At 36.0% G+C, this 11,038-nt stretch overlaps 1 protein-coding gene across 2 annotated transcripts in view; it reads left to right on the plus strand.

Annotated features, from left to right (window-relative positions):
* LOC123551810 (FAD-dependent oxidoreductase domain-containing protein 1-like) overlaps positions 1–9,941 on the plus strand; it is a 41,284-nt gene extending 31,343 nt beyond the window's left edge. For both annotated transcript variants that reach the window (XM_045341015.2, XM_045341023.2), the window contains exon 11: positions 557–9,941. In XM_045341015.2, coding sequence (XP_045196950.2) covers positions 557–811 — 255 coding nt within the window. In that variant the 3' untranslated portion in view covers positions 812–9,941. The remainder of the gene's footprint in view (positions 1–556) is intronic.
* Positions 9,942–11,038: the final 1,097 nt, after the last annotated feature.

Below are 11,038 nucleotides of genomic sequence, written 5' to 3' on the forward strand. Positions count from 1 at the left end.
TGACCCAGTAAAAGCATTTTCCTTTCGTTTGTTTTCCTTTAGTACATAACTTGTGTATACATTTGTATCTGAAAATTAAAATATCTTTCAAAAAATAGTTCCCTCATTCACAAAACAACTTATTCAGTTGGGGATATAAATACACTGTATTTGCTTGTTTAAAGCAAAGCTTGAGCTCACATTTTGTAAGAACATTTGAGACCAGTTTAAGAATGATCAGTTTGAAGCTTGTACTCAAAATCAGAGTTTTATATATGTCTTAAAATAAATGAGCCGCGCCATGAAAAAACCAACATAATGCATTTGCGACCAGCATGGATCCAGACACGCCTGCGTGCCTGCGCATCTGCGCAGTCTGGTCAGGATCCATGCTGTTCACTAACAGTTTCTCTAATTCCAATGGGCTTTGAAAGCAGGCTGGTCTGGATCCATGCTGGTCGCAAATGCACTATGTTGGTTTTCTCATGGCACGGCTCAAATACATCTTTATTACCTTGCAACCTTGATTTTTTTTTCACCTCTTGATGAAAAATCAGTTTAATTTCTGTTGTTTCAGCTGAAATCAGCGTGGGCAGGTTACTATGACTACAATGTAATTGACCAGAACCTTGTTATCGGACCTCATCCTTACCATCGGAACTTGGTGTTTGCTAACGGCATGTCAGGACACGGTGTGCAACAGGCTCTTGCGATAGGAAGGGCCATTTATGAACTTGTGTTTTATTCAGAGTACCAAACAATCGACTTGTCAAGGTTTCATTTTGACAGGTTTATAAACGATTCACCACTCAGGGAACATGCAATTGTTTAGAATTTTTTCAAGGGATATTATTGCAATGCTCTTTTACTATACTTCTGGATATTTTGGACATGTTAATTGATTGGCTTTCTTCGCCATCCCGGTTGAAAGGTGAAAATTGAATATACCAAAACTAGACAAGATAAAAATAGTGAAAAGTGTGAAATGGCAAATATTACAGAAGCCAAATTTGTACCATTATAGTTACTGATAAAACCATCCAAAATTGTACCATACCAAAATAAACCAAATTTAAGGTATTAATTCCAGACTCAGAGCAAAAAGTCACCTTGATTTTTAGCTCACCAGTCACATAGTGACAGGGAGAGCTTTTGTGATCGCCCTTCGTACGTCGCCCGTCCACAATTTCCTTGTGAACACGATAGAGACCACAGTTCGTATTTGATTTTAATCAAACTTGCACACAACTTGTATGGGCATAATATCTCGGTTCCTTTCAAAAACTGGTCAGATCCTATCATGGGTTCCAGAGTTATGGCCCCTTAAAGGGCCAAAATTTGTTATTTTTTGCTTGTGAACACGATAGAGACAACATTTTGCAATCAACCTTAATCAAACTTGCACACAACTTGTATTGGCATAATATCTCGGTTCCTTTCGAAAACTGGCCAGATCCCATCATGGGTTCCAGAGTTATGGCCCATTAAATGTCCAAAATTTGCTATTTTGGCTTTTGCAGCCATATAGAGACTTCATTTATGGTTTGATTTGATACAAACTTGCAACATATCTTCAACAACAATAAATCTTGGATTCCATGATGAATCTGTCAGATTCAGTCATAGGTTCTGGAGTTATTTTATATCTGATTACCTCCCCTGATTTTAATCAAAATGGATTTATATCAGTAAGTACTTATAGGACTCATTTAAAATTTCATTATTGTTATTAGTTGGACTCAGACAATCAGGGTAGATAACTATGGACTTATTTTATGTCAAATTACCTCCCTTTATTTCAAATTAAAATGGGTATATCTCCATAACTAATGAAGATACTGATCTGAAATTTCATTTATGCCATCAGATGGACTTGGACAATCAGTGAAGATACATATTGACTTTAGTTTATGACAAATTACCTCCCTTTATTTTTTATGTAAATGAAAATACCTAGCAGCTTCTAATGAGATTGGTTTGAAACGTTATTTATGTCTTCCATGGTAAGAAATTTCTACTTTTACTTCCTTTTCTAATATATTGTTGTAAAGGCTTGTACTCTGTATCTTCTACATGAATGCATGATTACCTCCCCTGATTTTAATAAAAATGGATTTATCCCAGTAAGTATTTATAGGACTCATTTGTAATTTCATTATTGTCACTAGTCGGACTGAGACAATCAGGGTAGATAAGTTTGGGCTGATTTTGTGTCAAATTACCTGCCTTTGTTTCAAATTAAAATGGGTGTATCTCAGTAATCAATGAAGATACTGATTTGATATGTCATATATGCCATCAGATGAACTCGGACAATCAGGGTAGATAACTTTTGACTGAATTTATGACAAATTACCTCCCTTTACTTTTTATGTAAATGAATATACCTCAGCAGCATCTAATGAGATTGGTTTTAAATGTTATTTAAGTCTTCCAGGGTAAGGAATAGTCATGCTTGTACAAAAATGCAGCATTTGAGCCTAGGACCCTCAAACTTGCTATGGAGATTGGCCCTGACTAGTATGTGATCGAAAAAGGGACTGTTACAAGAAAATATTTATCCTGATGATATTCAGTGTGTATGCCTATGTGATATATGTCAAAATTTGATCTTATCATTAAGAGCAATGGTACTCAGGTGAGTGATATAGGGCCATCATGGCCCTCTTGTATATTATTTTGACCATAGCTCATGATCTTCATCATTTCTTTATCACCTGACTGATATGGCTAAAATGTTAAAAAATTTGGGTAATTTTTTGCTCCGAGTCTTACAGGTGTTACTCCCTAAGTTTGATTACTGAACAAGGAATAGGCAAATTGAGTTATATCCCAAAAAACAGTATCTGAGTTGTGATAGGAGTTCATACAATGTTTTGGAGGATATTGAATTCTCATTGATAATTCTCAGTCATTGACATGTGATATAAAGTTTTCATGTTTAAGGGAGAATGGTTAAGTTTGTAGTAAACCATTCAATAAATCTGAAGAGTATTTTAATAATTATGTCTCCCTCAAGATTTGGTGGAGAGACATACTGTTTTTGGTTTGATCATCTGTCCATCGGTTACAAAAAATTGTCTGCTCTGTTGTTTTTTTTTTCTTCAGATTTTAAAATCACTTTGCACGAAAGCTTGACATTATGAGATGATATGCTGAATGCAACCTTCAGTCATGGGGGTTCAACATCAAGGTGTTACAGTGAGCAGGGTTCAAATTTAGCCAGATTTTCTATTTGCATTTTTTCGCAAGTGTTTTTTTTTTTAACTTGCTAAATGAAAAAACAACTTGCATTTTCCGCGACTTGTCACTGTATTAGAACATTAACACAAACATCCATGTGACGAGTCCAGCCAATCGTATTTGCGCTATATAAATAGTAACTTATTATAGATTACCAAAAAACCCACCGGATGCGGTAAACTTCATCAAAATTGGCGCAGGTACTTGTCAGCAGTTGAAAAGACATGCGCACGGGACATGTATCGAGTGTAAACTTCCGTTTACGACGAAAGATGAAAGAGTGCTCTGAAATTCGTTCTGCAAATGACAATGCGCTGCAATGACCGCGAGTTGTTAAAGAAAAAACAGTGTAAGATAGAGATGACCGTTAGAAATGCACATTATTCGGCCAAAAATTTTCACTCGCAAAAAAATGCTGATGTCTGAAATCTCACCTCGCAGTTTGAAATTTGCACTCGCATTTTGCGAGTATGCGAGCTTAAATTCGAACCCTGGTGAGATCAAGTAGGCAGTATTTTATGTCTACTCTGTATCATTTCACCCCTTGGAGGATTTTAAAGTATTTTCTCACAAATATTTGTCGTAATGAGATAGCGTCGAGAAGACAACTTTCTGACAATTTGTTGAAGGTCAAGGTTGTGAAGTGAGATCAGAAGTCGGATAGGCAGTACATGTTTTTCATGTCCTTTCCATACTTTTTAAGCCCCTAGGATTTTCAAAAAACTTGTCAGAAAGCAAATTTCAGTCTTTTCAGTTTAAGGTCAAGGTCACACAATGAACTGAAAGGTCAGATAGGCAGTATTACTTGTCTACTCCATATCTTTTTATCCCTTTGAAGTGTTTTCAATAACTTGGCAGACATGCAAAACACAGTGTTCAGTAATGTCACTTCAAGGTCAAGGTCTTGAAGTGAGGTCAAAGGTGAGGTAGGCAGAATGTTATGTACACTACATATCTTTTTAACCCATGAAAGGAAATAACATGACACAAGAGTTTGCCTTCTCTATATTACAAGTATTTTGAGTCAGTAGAGCAAAGTTCTGGAAAAAGTCGTTATGTCAAAACAGTATTACTAAAAGATTTCTTGTACGTCGAGACGGCAAGAAGATTTCATCAGTGCAAGACCATATCTCTGATCCCAAATATGGTGGTTATTGATGACTTGTAAATTATGTTGACAGGCTGTATGTCCATGAAACCTGTTATGCATGTGATATAGGTTCTGTTTGAAGATATTATCAATTATTTTTTTATACACCCGTCTCTGAAACAGCGGGGCGTATTATGTGAACACCCGTGGCAGCAGGCGGGCGGTCGGCGTCCAAAGCATTTCCGCTCTCTAAGTCGAACAGTTTTCATCGGATCTTCACCAAACTTGCTTACAATGTTTGTGGGCATAATATCTCAGCCAAGTTCGATAACCAGCCAAATCGCCCCAGGCACTCTTGGATTATGGCCCTTGAATTACTCGAAAAACTGCGAATTTAGCCTTGTCCGCACTCTAAGTCGAACAGTTTTCATCCGATCTTCACCAAACTTGCTGACAATGTTTGTGGGCATAATATCTCGGCCAAGTACGATAACCACCCAAATCTCCTCAGGCACTCTTGGATTATGCCCCTTGAATTAGGCCAAGTTCGATGACGGGCGTATTTTGTGACAGTCTGGCACTCTTGTTGTTGTTTTATATATAACCGAATCAGATCTCTTTGCTTTGTTAACATGCATTTAGAAATGTTCTTTATTTGTTGCTGTATATTCATGATAATAAACAGTTGTAAAATTCTTACTTGTTTTTTAGCTCGACTGTACAAAGTATATGGAGAGTATCCTACTCAACCCGGGGTTGGCATCGGCGTCCTTCCGCGTCCCCACCTTGGTTAAAGTTTTTTTACACTCCCGTTTTATGCCCACGAAGGGAGGCATATTAGTTTTCAACTGTCCATCCGTTCGTTCGTTCGTCACAACGTTAACTTTTTGCATGAAGGCACTTTACTAGTGAACCACTGCACCCAGGACCTTCAAGCTTCACTAGCTGATAGTACTTATTGAGTACATGACCTCTACTTCCTTTGGGGTCACCAGGTCAAAGGTCAAGGCGCTGCGGGGGCATATGTCACCATAGTGACAGCTCTTGTTTCTCCTTATCTCTGTAATTACTTGATGGATTTGTTTCAAACTTAAAATAGTTATTCCTCATCATCACCCACATCATATGGCACAAGGGCCATAACTCTCACACTAATATTTCATGAATTATCCCCCCTTTTTACTTAGAATTTCAGGTTAAAGTTTTGATGCACTTTCATTCTATCTTAATTATTACTAAATGGATTTGATTCAAACTGAAAGTAGTTGTTCCACATCATCTCCCACATCATATAACACAAGGTCCATAACTCTGGTACCAATATTTAATGAAATATCCCCCACCTTTACTTAGAATTTCAGGTTCAAGTTTAGATGCACTTTCACTCAATCTCAGTTATTACTAAATGGATTTGATTCAAACTTAAAATAGTTGTTCAACATCATTATACACATCATATGACACAAGAGCCATAACTCTTGCACCAATATTTCATGAATTATCTCCCCTTTTTACTTAGAATTTCAGGTTAAAGTTTTGGTGCATTTCACTCTATCTTAGTTATTACTAAATGGATTTGATTCAAACTTAAACTATTGTTCCACCTTACCACCCACATCATATGACACAAGGTGCATAACTCTGGCACCAATTTTTCATGAATTATCCCCTCTTTTACTTAGAATTTAAGGTTAGTTTTGATGCATTTTCTCTAACCTTAGTAATTACTAAATGGATTTGATTCAAACTAGTTGTTCCACATCATATGACACAAGGTGTATAACTCTTGCACCAATATTTTATGAATTATGCCCCCTTTTTGCTTAGAACTATACTTATTTAGTGTTTTGATACACTTAATATCTCTTATAACTCAATATTTTTGACACAGACTCAAGCTATTGTGCAATATCTTCATCCACAATTGGAGTCATTAAATACTCCAGTGACAGCTCCAGCTTCCTCAGATGTGCCCCGTTAAACTATCCAGCATCGAAATAGTCAAGCGCGCTGTCTCCTGTGACAGCTCTTGTTTAAATATGTTTTATACATCTTAGTTTTAAAAAATTGTTGCTGTTCATTTATACATGTTCATGAACATTATCCAAGAAAACTAACTTTTTAAGCAGGTTTTTCAATTGAATGTGAAATGTTACCATCGAGTACATATCTAGGTTTTCTGCCCCAAAAATAGAAACAACTTTGCTCAGGGTATATCAGTTTGGATTGATATATTAAGGTGAAACTTGGTCTATAGGTATCTTGTAGAAAATCTAGTGTTGGAATTGTGTAAGATACCTTTTGTCAATTTGTATTAGTGAAAAAAAAATCCTGAAAATAAAAAATGGTTGCCTTTTATTTTGTCTTTTTGTGTTCAAGAATATGAGCCGTGCCATGAGAAAACCAACATGGTGGCTTTGCGACCAGCATGGATCCAGACCAGCCTGCGCATCCGCACAGTCTGGTCAGGATCCATGCTGTTCGCTAACAGTTTCTCTAATTGCAATAGGCTTTGAAAGCGAACAGTATGGATCCTGACCAGACTGCGCGAATGCGCAGGCTGGTCTGGATCCATGCTGGTCGCAAAGCCACTATGTTGGTTTTCTCATGGCGCAGCTCAAATAGTTTCTGTAAAATTACTGGGTTTATTTTATCAATTTTTGTTCAAGAAATAGTCCATGTAAAAAAGAAATGTTTGTTTATTTGTTATTAAGAAAATAGTTCATGTCACTACTAATACACAGTAAATACTGTCGTCAAGGACTTTGATGAAAGGATAAAAATTAATAGATTTACCTTTGAGCAATATTGACTTTATTACTTACCCACAATCCCTCACAAGCACCTTTTAAACTTTTCTGTTTTTAACAATAGCATATTTAAATAAAAAGATTTTAAAGATGAATTTCAATGGGTTTTACCACTTCTACTAACAGCTGCCATTTCAACCGATACATTGTCATATCATATAAATTTTTGCCCTTGCCAACCGTTCGCGTGACTGTTACATCTGCACGGAATATAGAGAGATCTTATCCTTTCATGAAAATCCTTGCTGTCATGGCAGTTTTTCTTCTATTTGAAGATTTGCATTGTTATTCGGAGCAGTTTTTCCCATTAATTATGTATTATTTCTGCCAGATAGATGCATTTGGATTTGAACAATATATTCTGCTATAAATTATAATGTCATGCATAATTTCTGCTAGATTGATGCATGTTTTGAATACATTTTCATGAAATTCTTTCAAATTTTGCATGAATTTGATAAATAAAATTTTCTCAAGGTATGTACGACTTGAAAATGGCATATTTTCAATTTTGTAGCTAAAATTGAGTTCTTAATGACACTTTGTACTGTTTTTATTTCCGTAATGCTCTGAAACAGATTTTTTTCATTTTTACATTGTTTTATGCAATTATTATGTTAATCTTTATAGTTTCTCTAGTCTAAACATATAACCAGTAGCCAGGGATTTTCAAATTTTTGTCTTGCTAATTTGTATATTATACCAAGTTACTCAATACCTGTTTTATCCATTAAGCCTTATCATGCTGAACATGATTGATTTTTCCTTTGTACCATTTACTATTAAAAAAAAACAGGGGGGTGCTTACCAAAAAGATACTGACTGAATAGCGAACAGTGCAGACCATGATCAGACTGCATGGATGACTGATCTTGGTCTGCACTGTTTGCAAAGGCAGAATCACTTGCCACCAACAGGCTAAAGGTTAATGTATTACATGATTGATGTTCTTACATTTATAATACACATTGTCTTTGTTTGAAACATTAAGATTTAAAAAAAAAACATTTGAAAATTAAAAATTGGCACTGGTCTTGTCTTCAGTAAAAGGATAGGATGCAACTAAGCGGTTTGATTTAGTCTGTTTCTGAGAGATAGAGTTAAAAAAAAATGTCATCCCTATGTCTGACTGACTATTCAAGGGGTGATGCATTTTGTCTTGGGTTGGACTTCACCATGGCAGTGCAGATACTTTAAAATTCTGTACATCAAGTAACATCAGAGTGTGACGATTACAGATCAGTTGTGGAAAATATAACACTAGAATGTGTAAATAAATGGCTTTAACCCTTATCATGCTGGACATGATCTGTTCCGCCTTTGTGACCAGTGTAGACCAAGATCAGCCTGCACATCCTTGTAGTCTGATCACGGTCTGCAACTGTTCGCCTTTCTGTCAGTATATTTTTGATAAGCACGCCTTTTAACAGTTAATGGTATTGTCTAAAATGAAAGACGGACTAGTTCATTATAAAAATTGAGCAGGGTAAGGGTTAATCACAATTTCTGGTTTCTGTAGCAGCCACTTACTGCTGGTTAAAACACAGTATCTTCATAAGCACATACTCATTTGCTTTAAGGCTGTTCAGTGCAAGTGATACTGGAAAATTTACTGTAAAAGTCTAATATTTTGCGACTAGTTTTTTTCCACGTTTTCTGATGCGAATTTTTTAATTCAGGATTCACAACATTGGCCTTCTTGGCCAATTATGTCTCCCACACCACTGTGGTGGAAGACGTATTGATTTACTCCTGTCTTTGTGTGTGTCCGTCTGTCAGTCTGTCACAAATCTTGTCCGCGCTCTAAGTCGAACATTTCTCATCCGATCTTCACCAAACTTGAACAAAATGTGTTTGCTAATGAGTCCTCGGCCAAGTTTGATAACTTGCCAAATAGGCCCAGGCACTTCGGAATTATGGCCCTTGAATTACCGAAAATACCGATGCCAGTGATACAGGTCTTGGTGCATGGTGGACTCTAAGATACATAATGAAAGGCCATTCACTCCAAAACTTACTCCAAAACTATTAAAGGTATATTTTCTGAGTAAACATTATATAAAGACAGACTTACTATTCAAATGATTAGGCAGTTGTTTGAGACATGCACTTTTCTCAAAAGCAGCTCTAGTATTTAGACTGAAATTTAGCAATACAGATGAATTCGCGAAAAGGTTCATTCGCGAAAATAAAAGCCTTGCAAAAAATATACTTTACAGTACTCAACCTCAGTTACTGCTGTGCCATTTCCTGCCATTTATCGAGATATTTTAGTGTCCTAGATTCCATAAATGATCTTTTATTGCATAGATATTACATACAGAGACTATACTACAGCCATGGTTAGTGTCACATTTTAGCCAGACTGGATATATGATACTGGCCTGTTTATTTGACCGCTATTTTCAACTTGAGAACATGTTAATTATGGTTGTAATATTTATTTCAGTACATTTCATGTCAAAATGATGTTTTATATATTTTAAGTTACTGATCAAAGGTAAACAAGTATTTTAAACGATAATCAGTTTGTTAATTGGCCTGATTTTTCTTTTTTTTTGTCAAACCCAGGCATTTCATTTTCATGTATACAATAGAATAAACACCATGTTTATCCAGTAACAAAGCGGATTTATTTAAATAAGATTCTTAAGATTAGCCTAAAATGTATGTGATTTATTTTGTACAAGGATTGTTGCAGTTTTGTTTAAGATTATGCAACTTTATATTTGGCAGTACCTACATTTTAATTAGGTTTTTGTTGCAGTTAATGATGCATTTAATGATGTTTTTACACGAATAAATTTTTTGTAAAAGAATTTTCTTTTGTTTTATTTGATTGTGTGTATGGTCATTTGGCAGTTGCAAATAGCTACTTGCAGATTGCAAGCTGAGACATGCATGTTTCAATTGCTAATTGTCATGTGTTAATTTCCATTTGCCATTTGTGTATTGCTATTTGCTGATAAGTATTTCTCTCACAATTTTTATGCCCCTGGCCATATAGCGATTGAACCTTCAGTGCGTCTGTACAATCCAGATTTTACCATTTTGTCTACAGCCCACATTAATGACCCGATTTAGTTCATACTCCCACTCAACAATCCTTGTGGCAAGACCTGCAAATTGACCTATATACAGATGACCTTGAACCTCATATGACCTTCAGCTTCAAACTTAAAACCTTATAAAATAGCATTGTATGGTCCTACAGCCTGCATAGATGACCCAATTTAGTTAATAATCACATTTTCTTCATTAAACCTTGTGGCAATAACTACAAATTGACTTTACATAGATGACCTTGACCTACATATGACCATCACCTTCAATATCAAACTTAGAACCTTAAAAAACTACATTTTGGTTGACCAGATTTTACCATTTCACTTACTGCCCACATTAATTAGTAAAACCCAATTTAGTTTATACTCGCACTCAACAATCCTTGTAGCAAGACCTAATTTGTAAATTTGTAATTATATACACAATGTCCACTGCATCATTATTATGTCTCCCCACTGCCCTGTCAGTCTGTCTGTCCATCACACTTCATTTCCGATCATTAACTAGAGAACCATTTGACCTAGAACCTTCGAACTTCATAGGCTTATGGAGTAGACGACCCCTATTGTTTTGGGGTCACTACATCAAAGGTCAAGGTCACAGGGGCCTGAACATGGAAAACCATTTCCGATCAATAACTTGAGAGCCACTTGATCCAGAATGTTGAAACTTCATAGGATAATTGGACATGCAGAGTAGATAACCCCTATTGATTTTGGGGTCACTATTAAAGGTCAAGGTCAGAGTGGCCAGAACATGGAAATCCATTTCCAGTCAGTAATTTGAGAACCATTTGACCTAGAACCTTCAAACTTCATAGGGTGATAGGACTTACAGCATAGATGACCCC

Source organism: Mercenaria mercenaria, chromosome 15 (genome assembly GCF_021730395.1).
Source record: "Mercenaria mercenaria strain notata chromosome 15, MADL_Memer_1, whole genome shotgun sequence".
Lineage (NCBI taxonomy): Eukaryota > Metazoa > Mollusca > Bivalvia > Venerida > Veneridae > Mercenaria > Mercenaria mercenaria.